Source organism: Halichoerus grypus, chromosome 1, assembly GCF_964656455.1.
Source record: "Halichoerus grypus chromosome 1, mHalGry1.hap1.1, whole genome shotgun sequence".
Classification (NCBI taxonomy): domain Eukaryota; kingdom Metazoa; phylum Chordata; class Mammalia; order Carnivora; family Phocidae; genus Halichoerus; species Halichoerus grypus.
In genome coordinates, this window is record NC_135712.1 from 184,304,505 (window position 1) to 184,329,503 (window position 24,999).

The 24,999-nt window shown below is 40.7% G+C and overlaps 1 protein-coding gene across 13 annotated transcripts in view; it reads left to right on the forward strand.

Moving 5' to 3' along the window:
* MAGI1 (membrane associated guanylate kinase, WW and PDZ domain containing 1) overlaps window positions 1–24,999 on the forward strand; it is a 604,684-nt gene that overhangs the window by 474,979 nt on the left and 104,706 nt on the right. For all 13 annotated transcript variants that reach the window (XM_078076268.1, XM_078076261.1, XM_078076272.1 and 10 more), the window contains exons 3-4: window positions 3,842–3,961; window positions 17,578–17,784. In XM_078076268.1, coding sequence (XP_077932394.1) covers window positions 3,842–3,961; window positions 17,578–17,784 — 327 coding nt within the window. The remainder of the gene's footprint in view (window positions 1–3,841; window positions 3,962–17,577; window positions 17,785–24,999) is intronic.

Sequence of the window (24,999 nt, forward strand, 5' to 3'; positions counted from 1 at the left end):
TGGGAAAATGGTTATCTCTGAGTTTCATTTTTTCCTCTAAAATGTAGCATTTTTTAAGTTATTCATAATTTTGAATCCTTTCAGGAAATTAAGACCCTTTAAAGTAAATCTGACAGATTGGTTCTGAAAAACATGGTGGAAAGACACAGGAAAGATAAGATGGCTCAAGAAGGAGGAAAAAACCCCCCACCATTGTCTGGTTTCAGAAGACTTTAAAAACCCAAGAAGTCTTTCGTTAGTTTTATTTAGCCTCATCTCTTGGGGAGTGGGGCATGGGATGGGGCGATAAATGAAGCTAATGGAATTTTGATATGGAGGCTGAGGATGAGAATTGCCATGTAGATCACATTTAGGACAGACCCCTTCACAGCAAGTTTCAGAGTTTCTCTTCTTGCCCCACACCGGGATTTCCCAATGTGCTGTAAACTGTGGTTTCCGAGGAGCAGGCTAAATGGCTTTTTTCACTTGGCTCCAGGACATCACACCCTCTTCCTTTGCTCCTGCCTTGCTGACTGCTACCTCTTAGTCTCCTTTGGGGGTCTTCCTAGTTTTCTCCGTTACTAAAAATTACGGGGCTTAGTGTTCAGTTCAATCCAAATTAGTGTTCAATCCAAACTTTTTGGCTTCTTTTTGTATACTCCCCGCTCCCCCCGCCCCCTGTTATCTCTGTCTCTTGCCTTCAGATGCCAGTGGTTTACTCATCACTCTCAATTTTATGTCCCAACCTGCACTCTGATCTTCAGACTTACCTGGTCAGCTGTGCACAGCCCTCCACATCTAGGTGTCTAATAGGCATCTCAGACTTCACATGTCTCAAAGTGAATTCTTACTGTTTTTCCCCTAAGAACCGCTTCCTCCCCTGTCTTCTTGATTTTTGTAAAGGGCACAAGGCCATTTGCCCATTTGCCCAGGACAAAGAATGGGATGTCAGTCTTTATCCCTCTGTTTTTCTTACACACTCCATCCACTCCCATCAACAAGCTCTGTCTTCAAAATATGGACCTCATGTGGCTTGATGAGTTTAATATGTCCATCCTGTGGACTGTGTCACAGCTATTTGCAATATTCACAACATAGGATAGAAATCGGACTGCTTCTCACTAGCTCCGCCCTACTCTTCTTATCCGTGACCTGATTTTCTCTCCCGTGGACCCTGTAATAACCACCTCACTGGTCTCATTGCTTCTGTTCGTGCCCACCTCCCCCTCCTCTGCCCAAAGCCTGTTCTCTGTCAAGCTCAATGATCTTTTTAAAATGAAGCCTAGCACCACCCTGCTGAAAACCCTCCAGTGGCTTCTCATCTTCCTTAGAATAAGATATGAAGTGTTTGCTGTGGCTTTTTTAAGTAACCCTTTTCCATTACTCTGTCACCATTACTTGGGTCTTTTTTGCCCTTCCCCTCACCTACCAAGGCTCTGTCTGCACCAGAGCCCTGGCCCCTTCCCCCTGCCTGGAACGCTCTCCCATCACCTCGGCAGGGCTCTCCATTTGGGTGGCATCTCCTTAGCCAGGCTTTCCCTAATCCCCATCTAAAATAGCTTCCCTCCTCCCCAGCGTGCTTCCTTCCTCCAAGATACTTTTAAACCCTTTAACCTACATTGCTCTGAGACACTTTAACCTATGTTTCCTATGGAAGATTATTTCCACCTGAAATTTTGTTTTATTCCCATACACATTTGTTTTCTGTCTTTCACAGTAAAATATAAATTTCACAAGGGTAGGGGCTTTGTCTTGTTCACCAGGGTTTCCCCAGTGCCTGAGCTGCTGCCCGGCATGAGTTGGGACCTCAATAAATAGTTATTGAAAAAAATGAAACCTGGTGAGAGATGTAAGGAGATATATATATATAGCATTTGAACTATAGCATTCTCTCAACTCATTTCCTTCTAATGATGACATAAACTATCATATGTGCTGATGATTATTAAGCTATATATGTCTTTTAAAAGGTTTATTACATTCAGTACACACAACAAATCTATAGTGTAGGTACCATTATTATCCCTGTGTCACAGATGAGGAAACCAAGTAATAACAGAAGCTAAGGAACATGCCTAAGACCACAAGTTGGGAGGGGTGGCAAGCCTTGAACTTGCCATTCCCACTGCAGGAACCTGCTCGGCAACAGTATATGGTATTCTCTCTGTTTCTGGAGTACCTACTTATGTGCTGACATTGGAGAGCTCAGTTTAAAAATTGTAAGATACCTGAAAGCGCTTGTCATCATCTGTCAGGGGAGCCTGAAATGGGAACAAATCAGGAAATAGTACAAGAGTAGACTTCTGGACACAAGCAGGCTTCTTTACCGGAAAGTTCCAGCATGTGGGACCTGCTAAGCAAACGTGTGCAATACAACCATACTGTGGAGAGTTTGCGGCTATTTAAAACAGTCCAATTTCAGATATTAGAAAAATCGGCTCATTTAAAATGTATTTATCCTAAGTTAAATATGCAGCAAGTGTTGAGGGTTTTTGTTTTATTGTTTTTGTTTTTGTTTTTGTTTTTTCACTTAAGAGAAGTTCCCGATGGCCCCGTAGGTGTGTGGATATGATCATTCTCATAGGGCAAGTGATGAGAGAACATTAGAGCCACAAGGTACATACTTTGAATTGCTTTAAAGTTTCTAGGATTAAGGGGAAATCCTTGCTTATTAAGTTCCTAGGAATACAGAAAAATGCCTGCTTATTATACAGGAAAATATCAACTTTAGAATACCGCAGGTAAACGGTGCCTTGCAAAATGAGTTTAGTTGATCATATCACCTAACTTGAATGTAAAAGCAGAAATCCGGTACTTTGCTCTTTTTTTGGTCTTTTCTAGTATTTGACAGAGGTTCCTAGTACACACTACATAATTGCTTCTTGGTTTGTCTTCTTTTCTCGGTTTGTGTGTAAATCACATTCCTTCCACATTGCTTCTACAGTTTTGGTTGAGATGAGGCTAAAATGATAGGTCTAGAGCCTCGCACCTGAGCTGGGTGACTCGAATCCTCTAGAGACCCTCTATTGTTCATAAGAAGAATTGTTGTATTTATTAGTCATGGACAGAATGACCATATTCAAGGGGAGAATTTTCTAGCAAATTCAGTGCCCCTTCTCTCCCATCAGAACTTACGGGTGGCCTCTTTTCATCGAACATATTAATTACATGGACAGCAGCAGCATTTTAATCCCTGGGAGATATCCAACCACCGATCTTGGGCAATTGCATTTCTCTAGCGATGTGTTTATGCAGTGGATGTCATTTTGTTCAAAGGACTTATTACATTGGAACTTGCCGGATATACTTCGGAACACAGGAATCTTGAGGCCGGTGTTAAAAATATAAACCCCTTAGGCTGTGAGCTTAAGGTGGATAACTTTTGAGTATCTACTGGAGTCCTAGAAGCTGCTGATTGTGCATGTTGTCCGTCTAAAATCCAGTTTGCCTTTTTCATTCAGTGCATTTTAAGAAGTGATAAAAACTCATCCCAGGCTACCCAGCTGTGCTCAGTTTGCTCTTTCTCCCATTCGAAGGTCCCAAGCACGAGCGGGTGGAAGTGAGGATGCTGTGCTGTTAGAAAGAAGTTGTCAGCAGGGAGCCTGCCTCTCTCTCTCTCCCTCTGCTTGTGCTCTCTCTGTCAAATAAATAAAATCTTAAAAAAAAAAAAAAAAGACTTTAAAAAAAAAAAGAAAAAAAAAAGAGATAGAAGTTGTCTTTCCTAGGTCCCTGTCTGGGCAGATGGGTCGGCATGCTTAGGCACTCCAGCCTACGAAACAGGTTATTCTAATTACAACCGAATGGGGAGCTTCCTGTTTTCATTGACTGATGGTGTCTTGTGTATTTGTCTTGTCGGCTGCAGGCACAACCCGATCTCCCAGAGAAGGAGAAGTGCCTGGCGTGGACTATAACTTTCTGACTGTGAAGGAGTTCTTGGACCTCGAGCAGAGCGGGACCCTTCTGGAAGTCGGCACCTATGAAGGTGAGCGTTACCTGTGTGAGGGTGGTGAGCCTGCCTCTCTCCTGGGCACATCAGAGGATCGGGAGCCATCCAGGCAAGAGTGTTTTGTGAACTAGTGAAGTCTAATCAACTATAGGAGATTCACCTTAATATGATTGATAAAATATATAGGGTAAGACTTTGTGGAGCTCTTTAAAAATAGTTGCGGGCTTTTTTTTTTTCTCCAAGAGGTTTCTCCTTTATTAATTGAAGACTCTGTGTGTGTGTGTGTATTGTTGTTGTCGTTGTTTAATATGGGCTTGCATGGTATTAGAAAGAAGAGGGGAAAGAATCATGGTCAATCACAAAATGTGACTTTACAGGTGTTGTTTTAATCTTGAAGGAATAGAATGTCATTTTTTTTTTTTACCACTAATTGATTTTTAATGTATTTTTGGAGTAGATAATACATGTATATGGCTCATGAAGCAAAATATCTCAAAAGTATTAAATAAGTAATCTCTTTCATATACCTATCTTTATCTGCCTAATTTCAAATTCTCCTTTCTCTCCATATTACATCCCGTGCCATTAGAGTTTGATTACCCTTCTGAAATTTCTTTATGTAAATACAAGGATGCATGTGCCACGTGTGTATATAAACATATGTGTTCTCTGCATGTGTTCTTATTTCTTACCTATTTTATACAAAAGGTAGTATACAATACATGCTGTTCGGTACCTTGGTCTTTTAACGGTATGTCTTATAGTTCTTTGCAGGTTTAGTAATAGAGCACTTATTGTTTTGTTTTTTAAATGGCTGTGTAATCTCTTTGTATCAGCATAGCCATGATTTATTTAACTATTTCCCTTTGGATAAATATTTTTAAAATCTCAAAACACTACAGCATTGAATAACATGGGCATAAATCATTTCACACAAGCGAAAATATGTCTATAGGACAAGATCCCACAGATGGGATAGCAAGGTCAAAGCCAAATGTAGGGAAAAAATTCAAAGTACATTTTCTGAAAACAATATTGTAGCTAGATTGCTCTTTTGAGGATTATAATTTGAGACAGAAGAGCATAATCTGATACTATTAACTAGGTCAGATTATTAACTTGGTCAAATTATTATGTGTATGTCTTTACAGTCTTTTAAAATTTGGATTTATTTGGTGATCACAGGGGCATTGCAAGAGTAGACTTAAAAACAAAACGTACGTACGATGTGGACTCTTATTTTATTAGGGATATTATAGCTTTGATATGATAATAACCCTGTTCCGGGCAGTGGCTAACGGTTAAGTAACGGTCATGGATCTTAGGTATGCTGATCATGGTTTGATATTCTTTGGAGACGGGGCAGGGGAAGAGCATTATCTTTGTACCTACAGCTCATTTCCAAATTGTGAATATACACTGGGTTGTGTTCAGATGTAAATCAAATTTCTGATTGTGAATTCAAGAGTATTTCCCTTGAGTACATTGCTAATTATCAATTGTCTCAGTTTCCTTGAAGTGTTGTGATATGACTGGTGGTTGGGGAAGTGGGAGGGGGTCTGAGAAAGCAAGGATAATTCACTAAAGCCTAGGAGTGAGGTGAGGGAAGGAGGCTAAGTGGATGTACCAGGAGCTTCTTCAAGGTTGTCTTGCAAATGTGAATCTAGTTAAAAACTCAAGTGGCCCAGAATAGGGCAAATGTGAATCATCTTTCATTTTCAGAAAGTGAATTATCCTTATATGAAATCCATTGTTATGCCCATCTGGGGAGCTTGAATCCCCTAATGTAAAAAAACAACAACAACAACAACAACAAACTTCCGTTTGCATTTTTGGAAAGGTTGAGGGTGGGAGTGGTTGTGCAATGCAAAACGGCATGTGTTGGATTGGAAGAACAAAGCATGTGGTATAGACAACAACTTGTCTGGGAAACAAGGAAGATAAACTCATTTTCTCCAATTGTTTATATTACAAATGACATATAGGTGGAGTCACTTTGTTTCCCATTTAATGGTATCGCTTTGGCAGAGGTAACTATGATCACGGAATTTTCAGAAGGGTTTGCTGAGACCAAGAAGCATTTAGGAACATGTTCAAGGTTGTATGGCTGGTGCTGGAATGCTGGAGCCCAGAACCAAACCCAGCTCAGTTTGACTTTCAGAGCCTCACACTCTTGCCCAAAAAACCCAAGAAGAATATCCTGGATGTAATTAAAAAGTCGTAGAAATAACTCATCCGTACTTTCACCTAACTTCGTGGTGGGTAGCAACAGGGAAACGTTTTTCAGAGAGTGCCTGATCGTCTCATATAAAACTCCTTCTGTGAATGTTGCTCCGTTGTTTTGGAGTTGAAATTTTCTCATGGCCAGCATTAATCCATTCCGTTTTTCAGCCATTTGATTGTTCAGTGTTTGTCAGCCTTTGACCTTTTAGCTGTATAATTTCCCTACCATAGGAGACAGTTCATACTTTTTTGGAACGCACTGAAGTGTATTATGTCGACTCTTAGAAGCTGGAAGCAAAATGGAATTTTTATTAAATGCCAGATACTGTCACAGGAATAGGGCTGGATAGATCTTTAGAGAACTTCCTCTGTCCTTGCCTCCCTTGGACGGGCCCCGACCACAGCTGTCTATTGGACACTAACAAGCATGCAGGCCGGGCTACCGCCCTGCTTGAGATGGAATCTCAGCCCCTCTGCTGTGGAGCTGTGTGCCCTCCGGCAAGTTGCTTAATGCTCCGTGTCTCCATTTTCCCTTTGGTAAAATGAGGATAATAATAGTGCTTCCTCATAGGTAGGATTAAATGAGACAATAATTGGAAAGGGCTGAGCACAGTGTCTGACACATGTAAGCTCTCAATCAGCGTTAGCTCTTACATTTACACACACGACTGATCTGAAATTGCCACCCTGGTGGATTCCCTCCCCCTTCTACTAGTCAGTAAACCAGTGCATTTGCCAGTAAAACATCTTTATTTACTTCCCAGGTACTCACCGTCTTTTTTCCTGCTCACATTTTTGTCTCTTGGCCTGTCCTGGTTCCAGAGAGGAAAAATTTAGCATAAGGACACAAAACACTCTTTTTTTTTTAAGCTTATTAATTTTTTTTAGTAATCTCTACAGCCACCGTGGGGCTCCTACTCATGACCCTGAGATGAAGAGTCGCGTGCTCCGAGTGAGCCAGCCAGGCGCCCCCACAGCACACTCTTTAATGCAAGCCACTTTGATCATTCTGAGTAAAAGTAATAAATGTACATGATGGAATCCTTACTATAGTGAAGAATGTAAACATGTTTAAGTCCAAGTTGCTTCCCTTCCTCCGCATAGGGAGCCACAGTGAAAGGATCTAGTGCAGAGATTCAGAAAATGTACACACACAGGGCATGCGCCTATGGACTCTCGTTCATTTCCCTCTATTCTTCCCCTTCCAACTTCACGTGTCTTAGAAATCTTTCCATATTACTCCATGCAGTTCTATCTTGCTCTTTTAAAATGCTGTGAAGTATCCCAGTGTATGCTGACCAGTCCTCTGCAGGTGGACATTTAGGATGTTACCCGCCCCCCATCCCCATTTTTGGTGCTTTGTAAACATGGCAGCAGTGAGCATCCCTGCACAGATATCTTGCTAACACTGTTCTGAATATGGCTATACCATAAGTTTCCAGCGGTGCAGTGTTCCAGCAAGCCCATCTACACATACACAGTTCAATTCAGCAGGTATTTATTGAGCATTCGCTTTGCATCAGATGTTGTTCCGTAGCATGAGGCGTGATGTACAGGACAGAAAACCAAAGCAGCTCTGCATTTGAAGATGTTTACGCTTTTTAGTTATTCATTTTTGCCAGCACTTGTCCAGCATGCACTATGTGCTGGATGCTCTTCAAAGTATGTTATAGGCAGCTGCTCACTTAACTACCCACCAATCCTATGAGGTAGGTACAGTTGATTCCCCATTTTACAGAAGAAGAGCATGAGGCCCAGAGAGGCCAGTTATCTTTTCTAAGTTCACATGGTGAGCCAGGAATAGAGTTGGGATCCAAACCCCGGGCTGCCTGGCCCCATAGTCTGTCCTCTGCAGCCCCTCAGTGTTGTGAAGCAAATTAAACAGTTTCAAGAGAAGTGATGTGTGTTCTGAGAAGGGAAATAGGGTGCTCCAGAAGCATACCTCAAGGGCACTACATCTCATCTCCCATCAGAGGAGACCCCTTGTGGAAGTGACAGTCAGAGGACCTCATGGTTTCAAGTGAGAGACTCAGGGACAGTGCTTGAGTTTGGAAGTCAGCACCAGCCCCGAGGTCTGAATCCAAAGAGAGCAAGTGGGATGAACCGAGAGAAGGTCAGAACATTGGTTCTAGAGAAGGAGGGACAAAGAGCCATGCCCTGTTTCCTTTAGAACCAGTGCAATGCAATAGAACTTCCTTCAGTGATGGAAATGTTCAGTACTCTGAGCTGCCCAACATGGCGGTCACTAGCCGCATGTGGTTATTGTGACTGAGAAACTGACTTAAATTTAGTTTAATTTAAACTAATTTAACTTTAAATAGTCACAGGTATCTGGTGGCTGCCATGTTTTACAGCGCAGCTCTAGAATGAAAGCTTCTGCAGGGAAGGGTGAGCACCTACTCGAGAAGAGCCCTCCCTTCTCACTCAGCTGACTTCAGAGAGCTAAGCACATGTTTAAGAGTTAAGCTCCTTTAAAAAGGATAATTTCGAATCCTCCCAAAGAGCATGTTACTGCAGAGCAGGGGTGATCTTCTTTTGTGGATACATTCAGTGACGTGTGAAATGGCAGACAAGTAGAATGAAGCAATAAAACCTCAGGGCCGGGAAAAAAACAAAAAACAAAAAACCTCAGGGCTGGGTAACTGTCAAAATATGTTTGGGGTTTAAGAGTTGCAGGGTTGTGGTATTTTAAAGCTGGAAATGATACAGAACTGAGATCCAGGGAGAGACTGGTCTAAGACACTAAAAAGAATTGGGACAAAGCCTGGCCAAAAGCCCGTCACCCAAGTCATGTCACAGGCTGGACTGATATGCCAGTATTTCCCATTCTGCTCCCTGGAAATGGATACCTCTTTTGTAGACTGTATGACTAGTTTGTTTCTTCAGTTGTTTATTCATCAAAAATAAAATGCTTAGCAAAACCACGTATGATCATTGCCCTCCTCGATCATATAGTGCACAAGGCGCAGCATTCAAATAATCACAGAAATAAGTGTACAGTTGTGAGTGTGCTGGGGTCTGTAGAGGAGACTATAGGTTGGGGAGATCTGATCTTTGTGGAGTTGGGAAAAGCTTTTCCTGTAGAAGTAATAATTGGAGTGAGCTGTAGTAGTTGAGCTGGAGTTAGATTGCTAGATTTAACAAATAAAAAAATAGAACATCTAGTTTTACATTTTATCTAGCAACCCTAGATGGAGTTAGCTTTGGACTGTGGTGGTGGTGTTAGTGATAAGTTGACTGAATCTTGAGATACTTATATGATTAAAAAGCTGGACTTGGTAATATGTCAGTTATCGTAAGAAGGAGGTAGAAGATGCAAGTGATGGTAGTCCTCCTAGGATGACTCATAGTTTCTGTCTTACATAACTGGGTAGATGCTTGTACCGTTTGCTGAGATAAAAAAACTTTGGAAAAGGTTGGGTTTGGTGGCGGGGCTAGGGGCTGCATGATGAAACTTTCCATGTGCCACCAGCTATAATGCCGAGAGTTGCATATACTCCAACAGAGTAGAGGCCCTATCTGTCTATATAAGGAATCTAACTATTGTCCCTCACAAAGCATAGAAGTTATTAGTGGAGCTCATAATTGATCTCTGCTTCGCAATTTGAACCAACTCCTCATTCTGTCATTAGATAGATTTGACATCAAGGCCAAGAAAACAGAAATAAATGTCTTTCCTCCTTGGCTCAACTTCCTAATTGTGGCAATGAACAAATTTATTTGATACGGTGCTTAAAATAAATCAACTGCACCATCTTTCTCTGCCTTGATTTTCTTTCTTTCTTTTTTTTTTTCTTGTTGACATTTTCACTCAGCGAGACAGGTTGCTGCTTCAGTCAGCCCTTGGGACTTCTCTAAGAGAGAGTTTACAAGGGATGAACTGTTCAGTGGGGGTGGTTCCAAACATGCCTGTTTTACAAATGCCTCTGGGTAGAAGAGGCTGATTATACACTTTAAGCATTGCAAAGATTTTCCCCCAGCATGGAAGTACGGTGCCAGTGTGACATTTCAAAATCGAGTTATGGGTTGCATATTTCTGCATGTCAATGAGAGAGAGAGGGATGTCGGCATTCAATAATGTCATTGTTTTGCTTCCTAGAAGGTCTACAAGAAAGCACCTGCCAAGGGTATACTTTTTGGGGACACAGAGATAAAGCAGGGGTGAAGAGAGTTCTTGTTTGTCATTGAGGAAAACGAGACGTCTGGAGTCCTGTTCTTTGGCAGGCCTTGGAAGCCGTCTGTTGTGATAAGCTCTGTTGGCAAACTCCACCATGGAATGTTCTCTGTTGATAATGAAAGTAACCAAAGGGAATCTGTACTGCAATTGGCCGTTCCTCTGCATATGAAGATGAAGAGGCTGGTGCCACGGTAGTTTTGCTTCATTCCCTACTTAGAGATCCTCAGAGATTCCTGGAGTTGACAACATAGATGTTGGGAACAGACAAATGTGTGTGTAAATGCCAGTCATCATTTACACATTGTGTGAATCTCGTCTTCGTCTGAAAATGGTAATACTGATGTCTTTTTTTCCATAGGATTATTAATAAAGATTAGTGTAAGTGAACATATGGGTAGTGACATGGTAGGTGCACAATAAAGGTAAATTTTGGTCAATGTTGTTCTTTAAGTATGCATTTTGATACCAATACCCTCTTCTATATTTTAGAGCTTATATTGGCCTCCAGTGGTAGGTGCCACTTAAGACTGCTAGGGTTCATTACATGCTGACATTGTTCCAAGCACAATGGTGAGTACTTTGTACACAGTATCTAATTTCATCTACACACAAAAAAACCTGCTAGATGAGTACTGTTCTTATCTTTATACCATGAGAACTGAGGCTGCAGAGAGAGAAGTCCCTTATCTTGCTCAGGGTCACAAAACTATTAAATTACATTACCCTCTTCGGTCTTATATTCAGAGCCAAATGGCAGTGGCAAGAACAAACATCTCATTATAGATCAGTGGCTTATTGTCATTCTTTGCATGCAAATCATGGTTCCGTAGGGTGGAGCAGGTAAGACAGGGAAGAGTAAAAAGAAAGTGATGGGCGTTTTTACGAATGATACCTTCATGTGCTGAGCAAGCAAGTGGAAAGTGAAATAGTGCGGATCTGAGGTCATTGAGATGTGATTGATGGACTGGAAAGAGGCTGCCGTGAGTCATGCTATTAAAAACCAGATCCACAATAGAGGTGTAGAGGAGCATCCCAGCCTGGCATTCCTGTGTGCTGTCTCTACTTGTGTATTGACTCATTCTCAAACAATTCCTAATGACAGGATGTGCCGGTCCTACATCTGGAGGGCCTGGAGATGAAGTGGTGTATAAGAGCAGATGTGGTCCCTGCTCTCGTGGCGCTTGTGGTCTAGAGGTAAAGACAGATACTGGTGAATTCAACCATATGATAATTACAACAGAGGGCATTGGGAAGGAGAGGTACATGGTTCCCTGAGAGGACACTTAAGGACAGCTTTGATCTAGTTGGGGGGTGGGGAGTGGTGTCAGGGATACAGTCTCTGAGGACGAGTGGGTGGTAATGGCATGACCCTGAGGTTAGGCAAAAACAGATATGCTGGATGTCTGTGGCCTTATGTACTCTATGTACATCTGAGTTTTACACATAAAAAGAGTAAGACTTTTTTATCCTACCACACCCCCAAAGAATCAAACCTATTTTTGCTCCTTTGGGGGTGATATTGCCCCATTGAAGGCGTATACTATATATTTCCATTGATAGTCACTACCATCCTGTTCTGCTTATTTTCAAAAGCATGTTCTGTAGGAAGAGGACAGACAAGTGCCCCTGCCCCCACCCACCTCCCACACAGAATTACACACTGGGGGCCAAAGAACCTGAGTGCTACTTACCCTGGATCAGCCAATGACTCTTAAGTCTGGCATTTCTGCTACTCTTGGCCTCTGTGTTCCTCATCTACTAAAGATGAATGGTTTTCTCTGACCTGGTTCCCTCTGCTATCTCTGCAGAGTATGGTCCAGTGCCCCTTGAGTCCTTCCTAGAAATTCAGAATCTCGGGCCCTTCCCTGACCCACTCAACCAGAATCTCCATGCAATAGAACTTTATGGTTTGCATGAAATTTAAGAAAAAGGATGTATACCACACAGAGCATTTTGTGAAGATCATGTTTTAGTCCCCTTTTTACATCTTATTTCTGGTGTCTAGCATACTGCCTGGCCAAAAAAAAAGGGGGGGGGGTTCTCTGTAGGGAAGTGAATGAATACTAAACTTGTACAAAGTGAAAGGCCATATAGATTTGATTCATTCTGGCTTAAAACTCAGGGTTACGGTCCTCCTTAAATATTTTATCAGGCTCTAAAAATTGATTTGCAGTCCCCATTAATTTTTAAACGCATGTCAGAAAATATTTTCTTAGGTTTGGTCATGGCCAAAGATTGTGCCTGTTAATTAAGGCTAGCAGCGGCTTCTTCTTCTGTCTTCCCCTTGCCCTCTCCTCCCTCCCCAGCCACCATCCCTGTTAAGTTTTATGGTAGAGCCAGTTTTGAAAATAGCAGCAAGACACACACACATTCCCACTTGGGAGGGAACCTGGCCACCTCGGGAAGTGTGTGTTGGCTAACGTGGAGTCCATAGGACAGCCGGGCTCGTGTCTCCTAGAAACTGTGAAGCCTGCCAGGTGATAACCCAAATTAGTTTTTTAAACACTTATAATTCTTCATATTATTTTTATTTAATACCATTAAGTGATCCATGTATTCCTCACAGGCAGGCTCTTGCACATACCCTCTGTAAGTTTGCACTCTGCCGTGGCTAGGCATGGCCCAATGCTGACCAGCGTGGAGACTTAATAAGGCAGAGAGTTTGCCAGCAGTGGGGGAGTTGTAAGGGACATGCCCAGGGGCCGGCCAGCTAGATTTGGAAAGCGAAGAGGGCAGGTTGAGGCAGTGGAACCCGTGGTGACTGGCCCATGGCAAGTGCACCACCCATCTTGCCCATCCTGTGGTGAAGACAACATGGGATTTCAGCATAACCCCATCCACACAAGTCAGGGCACCCAAACCACATTCATCCAGAATCCCATCCCTAAGACCAATCTGTGAGTTACTGAGGCTGTTTGGAAGGTTTAGGTTTTCTTCCTTCCTTCCTGTGCCCAAGTCCCTTTGTATGTCCATGCTTTCACATTGCAGCAGCCTTAGGGGGGCTCTTCTTGACTGGGGCCAAGGTGTTGGCCTGGTAAGGACATGGACGCACCAAGGGTAGGAGAACAGCTTCTATGCAGACATCCTTAATTCAACGAGTGTGTTTCAGGTGAACTGGCTGTGGTCACACACTTGTCATCAACATTGCCTGGAAGAGACAGAATCCAAGCGACCAGCACTTACAGTTTATCATGCAGCAATTCTCAGTATATCCAGATTTTAATCTGAAACATTCCATTTTTCTATGTTAGTAATTCAAATGATTTTTTAGAATACAGAGGGGAAAAAAACAGATCTGTGAAGGAAAGGTGAACCCTCTGTAGTTTGTGAACTACTAGAAATAAGCTTTTCTGTAGCATTTGCAGGCAATATGGGAAATAAGAAATGCTGGAGGGATTTGAATAATTACACCATTTCCCATTTATAACCCCTTATAATTTACAGGGTACCTTCCAGAAAGTTACGTAATTTGATCTTCACAATAATCCTGTGCAGTCACTAGTGTCACTTGGGCTGTCATTTCTGTCTCACAGAGGAAGTATTAGACCGAGGGTAAAAACCTTGCCCAAGGTTCTTTGGTCATTGGCAGGCTCTGTTGCTTGTTCCTTTACAAGAGTAAAGGAAGAGTATTCAGTTATCTTGTGGCTAGTACCTCAGACACATTGTCTCAATCCTTCCAACATGGTGGAATGAGCTCATTTGAAAGATTAGAAACAGAAACTGTCAGCATAAGTAGCATTTATCAAGGCTCAGTGTTAGTGGCACATTTTAGTATGGGTGAAAGGCTTTCAATGGACCATCTCGTTTTATCCTCAAAACAGGTGCTCTAGATAGAAATGAGGCATTCAGGAGAAGAAAGGGAAAAATGAAGGGGGGAAATCAGAGGGGGAGATGAACCATGAGGGACTATGGACTCTGGGAAACAAACTGAAGGTTTCAGAGGGAAGGGGTGGAGGGATGGCTTAGCCCAGTGATGGGTATTAAGGAGGGCAAGTATTGCAATGAGTGCTGGATGTTATACACAAACAATGAAGCGTGGAACACTACATCAAAAACGAAGTACTGTATGGTGACTAACATAAAATAAATAAAAATGCTGAATATTAAAAAAAAAAAAAAGAAATGAGGTATTCTTAGAATCCCAGTTTTACAGAAGAGGACAAAGAGGGTTTTTTTGTTTGTTTGTTTGTTTGTTTAATGGTTAGATGCCTAGGATCCCAGAGCCAGTTAGGATTTGAAGCCCAAACTGTCTCTTTACCACTTTGGTGTGCTGGGTACTGTTCATGCCTATATGTTAGGTTAACCGGAATGAGATTGCTGATACACAGCAGTTTGTCTTCTACAATAGCCATTGAGTATGGTTCAGCCTAATAACATGTACTTTTTTTGTCTCCAGTCAATCTTAAACTAATTTTCAGAAACGGTAAACAACTATGAATAAGTGGATTGTTTGGGGGAGTTTATAGTTGCGTTGAGAAATCTGCTAATCATTTATTAACTTAAGAAAGATTCCGAACTTGAAAACTGAGGAAAATCCATACATATTTGTCAAATTTAAGTAGAACTTTTCTTTTCCAAACATTTATATTTGTTATAAACTGAGGATATCTAGGTTTTAATTGATTTTCAAGTGACAGCAGTTTCCTGAATATTGCTTTGGTTTAATGGCACTGAAATTGAATGATAATGCTTGTATAATTATAAAATTATGAACAAAGGGACCCATCCTTTGGTCCCATATTTCAGTGGAGGAGTCTTACGTAGACATTGGTCTTTGTTTAACTTCCAACTCAAAAATACACATGAGATTCTTTGGTGGATTTGTGATCAGAAGGAGTTTAGAATTAAATTCATTAGAGTTTGGGGGCGCCTGGGTGGCTCAGTCGTTAAGCGTCTGCCTTCGGCTCAGGTCATGATCCCAGGGTCCTGGGATCGAGCCCCGCATCGGGCTCCCTGCTTGGCGGGGAGCCTGCTTCTCCCTCTCCCCCTCCCCCTGCTTGTGTTCCCTCTCTCGCTGTGTCTCTCTCTGTCAAATAAATAAATAAAATCTTTAAGAAAAAAAAAAAAATAAATAAATTCATTAGAGTTTGTCTCTGTTTTTTTTTTTTCCCTGTGAAGATGATTTTTTAAATAGTTAGCTGTTTTACTTACCTAAACCTCAATAATGGTCTTCAGTTCATGAACAAGTCAACGCTGTGGCCTCCTCTCAACTTCAACAAAGACATGGGATGTCCTAGATGAAACCTCGGTAGAAATGCAAGAAGAGTCTTGGATCATACGTGTGCGAATTCTTCCTTGCAACACATGTTAACCTCCAAGAACATACATGGGATGCCTTTCTTCAAGTTGGTAATAGTCAGCACCTGTACCTTTTAAGTTAGAAACCTGACAAGTTTTTTGAAGAAATTGATTACCATCATCTTCTGTGAAAGAACTATGATGATTGAGTTGAGTACAAGCTTCCAAAATGTGTTTTTGTAGGTTTTGTTTGGGTGTCCTTCAAATCAAACATGGTACCCATTAGTCTGCTGCAGGTTTTAACTTGTGTTGTCAGTTTCCCTGCTGACACACACTATCATGCCACTGTCAAAGAAAGTGGGTGTGTATATTCATAAGTGTGGTGGTTCAAAAAGTATTTTAAAGAAATAATATTAATAAAAAAATCTTAATTATAAAATAATAATGTGTCTCATGCAGAGCAACGTGTTACTGTCTCCTTTTGCTTTTGTGCTTGTGTAATACAGGGTGTATTTTGTGTAATTATGTACTGAAGTTAGACAGTGGGGTGAGTCCTTGGGAAAAAACAGTGTGTACAGGATTTGTTATTATGTATAAATTCTAGGGCGCCTGGGTGGCTCAGTTGGTTAAGCGACTGCCTTCGGCTCAGGTCATGATCCTGGAGTCCCTGGATCGAGTCCCGAGTCCCTGCTCGGCGGGGAGTCTGCTTCTCCCTCTGACCCTCCCCCCTCTCATGTGCTCTCTCTCATTCTCTCTCTCAAATAAATAAATAAAATCTTTAAAAAAATAAATAAATAAATATTATGTATAAATTCTACTTCACTAAGCAAAGAATTACAAACGTTGCTTAGGATTTATTGAAGGACTCTGTAATTTATCTTTCTGGCCTTCCTTTAGAAGATGTGTGATGGTGAATAGATTAGTGGCATTCTAGTGCTGATGTTTTTTATCATGTAGTCACTGCATATTATTGTTTATAAGCTATATTTTTCAAACTTTGGCTGTTCATGAATCACCTTTATGGTTTTGTCCATATCTGAACATGTTATCTATTATTTATGTGAAATATATTCTTTAAAATAACTTATTTTTAAGTTTTCAAAAGGAAACTTTATTCACTGTTGTTACTATTATTTATTCAGTTAATTACTTTTTATTATATATAGCTGCTTTTTAAAATTTTTAAAAGTCGCTTTAAAAATGTATTGCTTTTTCACTTAATTTTAAAAGTAAACCTTATGTTACTACCATAACTTAGTAGCTAGATTTTTTTTTAGTCCACATTAAAAATATACACACTTATTAAAATAAAATAATAAAATGTAAAAATCCCTCCAGGTACTGCTCAGAATCACTTAGCGTACTGAGTCAAATGTTGGGAAAAGTGGCTAAAAGTAAAATGGACATTTCTTAAAAGAGTGGTCACCGTGCCACCATTGACACAGTTTTCTGTTAAAACTTGGCAAGGGTTTGCTCCCACCCCACATGGCCCTGAGAGTCAAGCCTGCCATTCAGTTAAAGAGGCGCCACGTGGTGTTCACCACCCTCCTTTTTTAATAGTGCCCTGGTTCCCTCTTATGGAGTCCACTTATTAAGGAAAGGTGACCTTGACTTTGTAGGCATGTAAGGGTGCTGGCAGTAATGAATTTTTTATTTTCTCTGAAGCTAACTCTGAATTGGATTCAGCATTATATAAAAAGGTGACCAATTGAATTTCAAATGTAATGAGGATGAAGTTTTGCTATTCAGTACAGCCGGCTTTGTTTTTAGCCCTAGTAGTAGGTTCTTCGCAACTAAACAATGCAGCTTTCCTCCTGACTTCTGAAATCACCATGTCTAGCTGGGTAGGAACAACATCTCTTGTAACCTATTCCAGAAATGAAATACAGTGTGTTCTGGTTTTCTAGTTAAAAAAAAATTTTTTTTAATGTGCTGAGAGATTCGGATGTGAAGTCTTGGGAAAAAAAAAAAGTATTTTTTCTAAAACATGCAAATTTGTCTCTCCATCACCTAGGAAACTATTATGGGACACCCAAACCTCCTAGCCAGCCAGTCAGTGGGAAAGTGATCACGACGGATGCCTTGCAAAGCCTTCAATCTGGCTCCAAGCAGTCGACCCCAAAGCGAACCAAGTCCTACAATGATATGCAAAATGCTGGCATAGTCCATGCGGAGAATGAGGAGGAGGATGACGTTCCTGAAATGAACAGCAGCTTTACAGGTAAAACCAGACCACCTTCCCCCTTGATGGACTCGGGGGAAGGGGTGGTGCGAGGCTTTTGCAGAGAGTGAAGAGAAGGTGTCTATTCTCAAGAACTATTCGGAAGGGTTGACACAATTCAAACTGACCACTCAAGACTTGGGGAAGAGGTGGTCTTTTCCCTAATCTATTTTTCATGCTTCTTTGCAGGACTATTTTAACTTCGCCCACATATCTTAAAGGGGCTAGAGGGAAATGTCTGTACAAGGGAATCAAGAATAATCAGCATTGTTTCCTTCTCTTCAAAATATGTATTAAGTTCATTTATTTCTTGGTCTTGACACTGCTCCATAATTATGCCTGATGGCTTATAAAGAGAAATATGAGAATTTGTTTAACAGTTTAATTTCCATTGATGCTGTATGGAAGGCTAGCAGCATCCTTTTATCTCCTACCTTTGTGAGTAGAGATTATAATGGAACTGTATACTGTGTTCAGTTAACTTGTGCAATTTTTTCCATTTGCCCCCAAATGGAGAAAGATGGAAAAATAATAAATACTTGATTATATCTTACATATGTATTCTATATTATATATCATACATTACTCATTGCATTATACACTTATTTTTTTTAAAGATTTTATTTATTTATTTGACAGAGAGAGAGACAGCGAGAGAGGGAATACAGGCATGGGGAGTGGGAGAGGGCGAAGCTTAGGTATACTGTATTTTATGAGGGGATCTTCAAGGACAGTGCCTCTGGGTGAGACTAATGCAGGCTGGGTCTTGCACAATTCTTAGGGGCACCTTTCACAGAGGTTATGATGTATATTTCTTGAGTTAGTGTAGTGACCCAGAACTGTTCAAAAATATTTTTCACTTTATAGTAACTCAAGATGTAGCAACTGTATAAGACATGAGTCACTCCAGTTTATAATATGGTGACTTTGAAGAAGGCTTGTTTCTCCTATTTTTCCTCTGCTTAAGTAATTTCTTCAATATTTTAGAGTATCGCTATGGAGTAGTTATGTACTTGCAGCAAATGAGATCTAACCCTCTCTTCGTGACCTTTCCTGACATCACCACACTTCAGTCATTACTTGATTAGACTCAGTTCCAATAAAGGGGAAATTAGTTAAGCTCTGTATTGAGTTAGCAAATCTAATAGAATATTTAGAAAAATGCTTGTATTAGTTGAATGCTTCTTCTAGAGCCCGTATAGGCCTCTCTGAAGTTTTCTAATTCATTAAACCCAGAAGCCTAAAATTCTTCAAGATGACAAAATAATTTTTGATGGTTTTATTGTTATAACAGTAACCCACCCCTTCTGCAAGAAGCATTGGATAAAGAAGAGGAGACCTAGTTTGTTATCCTAGCTTCTTGGTTCTCGATAGTTGTCTTATTATGAACATAATATCTAACTTCTCTCATGTGTAAAATGGCTAAGGTTAAATCATATCTAAGTCCCCCCTTCCAGCTCCAAGAACTTGATTCCACGAAAATTTCCATTTTCCAATTAGAATGGTTAGGCCAGGGGCTGACCTGTAGTTGTAATAGCTAGGAGAAATTTACCAGCTTTTACATATGCATTTATTGAAAGCAGCTCATTTCATTTACTTAGAAATACTTGATTCATGTATAGTAGTCCTCACTGATATGAAAGCAAATTATGAAAAAAAAGTTAATATTTTAAAAAGTAGCTAACATTATAATGTCTTGATCTTTCAACAAATAAGGATAACGAATCATAATATAACCCAAAACATGGTTGTGGGCAATGAAGTAAGACCTTCAGAGTGATGTGCACTGAATAGTTCTGCCACGAGGACTGGATGGTCCCCAAGAAATCTGTGTGCCCTTATTTTTCCTCTATTTATTACGTAGATTTCTTGGTATAAAGCAAGAATAGAGTAGGAATTGTTGACTATAGGTTTTAATGCTCTTCCTGTTTCTAGCTACTACAAATCTTTGTCTCTAAAAGCCATGCCTCAGAAATTCTGACCCCATTGAATACTCCCTTGAAATCCTGGCATCAAAGAAAAACTTTGGGGCCCAGGTTGTCATTGCTGAAATCAGTCTGATCATTTGTTCTGCACACACCCACACAAAAGCCAAGTGGCGCCTTATTGTCTTCCTCAGCTTCCTGTCCTTAACACCAAGAAAGTCGATAGGATGCAGAGAGAAATGATCTTCAGATATACATGTGATGGGCATCCTCAGTATGTTGAGTAAGTGCCTCCTCATTTACCAAACTACAACTATGACAGCTGACAACCTGTCGTACCCTAACTCATATAAATTCTTTCAAATAATTGACACTACCCAGTCTATGATATGTGGATCAAACTAGCTGTGTCAAAGCATTTTGCTCTGTGAACCACTTTAAGTAGCAATCTACCAGCCACTTGGAGAATAGAGTGACAGTAACATAATGAAGTCTTGGCTCCTGGTTGGAAGAGTTATGATAAAGGAATGAGTTTCATATACAAATAGAGAAACACGGTGGAGCTATTAAAAATATTTACTGGGATATTTTTAATTAACATGCTGTTGCTGCTATCTTAGCTGACTTCTGCTTTGGGTCTTTCGAAGGAGGTATGAAATGTCTAAATAACATGCCTGAATAATATTGGGAATGTCTGCAGGCAAAAGAGCAGGAGACTTGTGGCCAGAAGCATCCTGGGGAGGTGGCCACAATTCCTTCCCATTGTCCATGACGGAGGCAGGACCTGAGCAATGAAAAGTCATCCCAGATACTTCCCACAGAACTGACTGTTGAGCACAAAGCAACAGGCCAGTCTTCTACAAACTGTGCCTCAATTATGGACCTACAGGAGCCCTTGAGAATGAACACTCTTTATATGTGCTTCATGAAGGTAGAGTTACACTGCTGACCAAAGCACACAGTTACTTACACTAAATAAAAGCATTTGTATAAGGACCTTGTTTTAGACAAATTGGAAAATCTGTAACAAACCATCACAACTAAAAAGTAGCTGGTTCATCCATTAACCCCCTCTAAGAGACATCAAATGTTATTTAATTATGTTTCGAGGCTTTTTTTTCCTCCCAGCAGTCCCCCTATTACTGAACATGAGGTTGCTGATGCTTCTCTTCCATTAGTAAGCAATGATAAAACATTGCTTTGGAATGTCAAGAGATGATATTACTTTAAGAGCTAATGTTTCTCAGGGCTATGTGGCAGGCACTTTGCTAAGCTTTTTACACATATACGAGGGAGGTCTAATAGCTTGTCTAAGATCACAAAGCCAGTGAGTGTCAAAGCTGTCATTTCAACCCCAAAAGCTGACTTCAGAGCCCACATGCTCATCCAGTGTGCCATTTGTGTTTTAAATCAAGTTTATTAGCTCTGTGTGCAGTCAGAGATGTACCTAAATCTAAAAGTAGAGATCATGTAATATAGGCTCCAGAAATGTATGTTTGACAATAGCGTATATTCTCAGAGTCACCTTCAAAAGCCCCCAAGTATGCGTATGTGTATGTAAATGTTTGGGAGCTTCTTACTTACTATAAGTGAAAAAGTTATTTATGTTCATTTATGGTTTACAAGTCATTTTCACATGTATCCTATAAACTACCTGGAAATGCTGAGAGCTAAGCAACCTAGGCATTACCTTCCCCATTTTGCAGATGAGAACACTGAGGAACAATGCGTGTTCCCCCACTAGACAGTGGGAGAACCAGACTTCCTTGTTCCTCAATCAGCCTGTGTTCCAATAACCCCTTCTACCTATCCTGTTTGGATCCATTGGCAACCTTTCGTAAGAGAGTGATAGCAGTGCTCCTAAATGTTTGGTAAATCAAATGAAAGATTTTCTAAAATCAGAGCATATGTCGAAGTCAAAGCCATGATTAGGACTATGAATTTGTAAGTCTGTACTTTGTCCCGGCCTCTCATTGTTGGACTTTTCATTTTATTTGAGAGAGTGAGGTTGTTTAAGGTTCTATTGAACTGGAAAGAAGACACAGAAAGCCAAATACATCAAATTGTTTACATTAAATATCTATAGCTTTTTTTGGTTACTCAATTAGATTGGAAGAATCCTTTGACAGTGTATACACATATCAAATCATCATGATGTACACTTTAAATATCTTATAGTTTTGTCAGTTATACCTTAGTGAAGCTAAAAAAATCTTTTGATAGAAAATATCTATAGCTTTTTTATGTCAATCATACCTCAAAGCATTTTTTTAAGAAGACATGAAAAATATATAAATAAGAAAATATTTGGATAATTTAAAATAAGGTCCAATTGCTAGAGGGATTTGCATTTTTCCTTAGGAAGTTACAGTTACTTAGATATTTTGCCATTGCGCTAATATTCTCTTCCCATAGTTGAGGTTCTGGAACCCTGGCAGGGCTTTCTTCTTCTTCTTCTTTTTTTTTTTAACATAAATTATATATACTCCATGTTAAGCTAAATCATTTCATATTTATGTCCCACCTATTGCCACAACCCTTTTCTTGTTATATCCAGTTTCTATTAAAATGGGTTAATCGGGGTGCCTGGGTGGCTCAGTTGGTTAAGTATCTGCCTTCTGCTCAGGTCATGATCCCAGGGTCCTGGGATCAAGCCCTGCATTGGGCTCCCTGCTCAGTGGAGAGCCTGCTTCTCTCTCTCCCTCTGCTGCTCCCCCTGCTTGTGCTCTCTCTCTCTCTCTCTCAAATAAATAAATAAAATACTTTTTAAAAATAAAATGGGTTAATTAAAATTCTTAGGTAAAGTTATCGAATGTCATCCATTGTCCTGGTACTTCTCTAGCTCTTAAATATCGTGTTAAAAGATGATCACTGGCTCTGGTACATTTGCATTTCCAGAAGCAGGTCCCAGTCCCGAGCACACATGATGCCCACACTGAGTGCCAGGCGCTTTGGCAAGCATTTTATGTGTCCTCAGTCCTTCAGTTCTCGTGGCTTGTGCGTCATTCCCATTTTACAGATGAGGAAACAGATCCTCAGAACGGTAATCAGTCTGTTCCGAAGTTACACCGCTAGAAACAGGCAAACCTATGATTTCATCTGTGGTCTGATGTCACATGCTTCCTTTTCCTGCCAATTTCCTGAGGGCCAGATCTGACCTGGCAACAAAGGTTAATCATAATGTTGATGAAGAAACTGATGATGATGGCAGCTAACAAATACTGTTAACTGTATGCTAGACGCTGTCCTGAGTGCTTTACTCCTGCAGTCCTCCTCACAACCCCGTGGGCTTGCTGTGGTTATCCCCATTTTATAGATGAGGAAGCCAAGGCATACTGAGGTTAAGTAAGTGTGTTGCCCACATTAATAAAGGGTGAGGCCAGGATTCAAAGTCAGGCAGTCTGGCTCCTGAGTCAGTGCTTATAATCAGTCTCTCTCTCTCTCTCTCTCTCTCTCTTTTTTTTTTTTTTTGGTTGTGCCATATTGCTTTATTTTTTTAAGAGGAATTGTGATTGAAATATTGGGAGTTTTTGCATAAAAATAGAGATTCCTACCTTGTCTTGAAAAATCAGAGATCTGGACTCACTGAGTCCACATTTCCTCAGGATGCTAATTACCTGGCACTGCGTTCCCTGCTCCACTCAGACAGGTTGTGCTCTCTCCAGTGCTCCCTCCAGACCTATCATTTGTGCCTCGGACCTGGCACGGCAGACCCAGGAGTTTGCCCCATACTCTGGCAGGAGGACAGAACCCCTCCTAGAAGCTGAAGGTTCTAGTGATTCTTTAGAGAATTTGTTACCTCTGTCCTCCAAGTATGATTCTTGTACCTGAATCTCCATCACTGGGTGCTTTCAACATGCACATTTTGGAACCTTCTCCCAAACCTATTCTCTGTAGTAGGGAGTCAGAATCAGCATGTTAGCATCTCTCCAGGTGATTGTTATGTCCACTTATAAATGTGAGAAGTGTACATTCTAACAACATCAGAAATGAATATACCTTGGCTCCTAGAGAAGTAAGGGTGACTCTTTGAAATCTTGCCAAGTTTTGAATTTATTTTTTTATTGATCAGTAATTTCAAAATGTTTCTTCCATGTTGGCCTAATTTCCTTTTTCTCCTTCAGAATTCTAGTTGCTTTCTTAATCTGCAGTCATGGATACAAATTGTAAAACCAATTCAAATTGGCTTAAGCAAGAATTTAGGGGATCAAGCAGTTGAAGAGGCCAGGAGTACATGGAATCAGTGACTCAATTAGGGCCATTTGGTGACTTTCTCTACCTTTCCTTTCTGCTTTCCTCTATGTAGGCTTAATTCTAAGGCAGGTCTTGCCAAGCTGTGTCAAGATAGCCACAAGCACCTACAGCATGAGAATCTGTCAGCTTAACAATTTCAGCATCAAGAGGATAATTCCAGCAAACACTTCTGTGCCTGACATTCATTGGTTTGCTTTGGATCATGTGCCTGATCCGATCACAAAGGCAAGAGTGATAATGTGACTTAGAAACACCACCTGACCTAGGAGTAGGTTTAAGTCAGTCCCCATCTAGACCACCAGGACCTTGAATGGACGGATTTCCAAAGGGAGGTCTGAGAGGGGGTTCTAGGAAAAGATGGGAGAGATGCAAGGCAGCCTCTTCAATGGTGGTGGATTTTTGGTGGAGGTGCCTGTTTAGTAGGCTCGACATGTCCTCCTTCCAAATGTTGAATTACCTTCATTCTCATCTGCGTCATTGGGCGCAACTCATCAGAGAAAGAGTGGAAAACAGCCTTTTATTATTCCTCAGTCTGCTTTCAGAAATCAGAAATGTCTACAGGAGAATTACTGTGGGAGATAGAAAATAACTACAACCCCTGATTATTATTTTTTAAAGCCCCATGGAGAATGATGTTTAATATTCTTGGCCTCTATAAAAGTTCAGCCAGAATGTCAACGGTGCCTTTTGTGGATACTTTGATGACATCACCTCTTGATGTTTCTAGTTAATAAGAAGGCAAGGAGATTCACGTACTTAGAGTCTTCTTTTAAGACCCAAGTCAAATTAGTCCACCCACATGATCCTGTTCTGGGGGTAACTGTCTTGGTTTTCACAGGAACATTCCCCTCACTTTTCCAAAAGAGGCTTGCATCTGACTCACTGGTATAGCTGTGTCTATATCCTAAAGTTTTGTATACTTTCCAGTTTGATGTGTCAGCCTTTGATCTTTGCCACTGTCTACCAAAAATGTCTTAAATAATCGATCCAAAAATGGTAATGATGCCACTGTATCTGTGTTTTCAGCATGGACTTT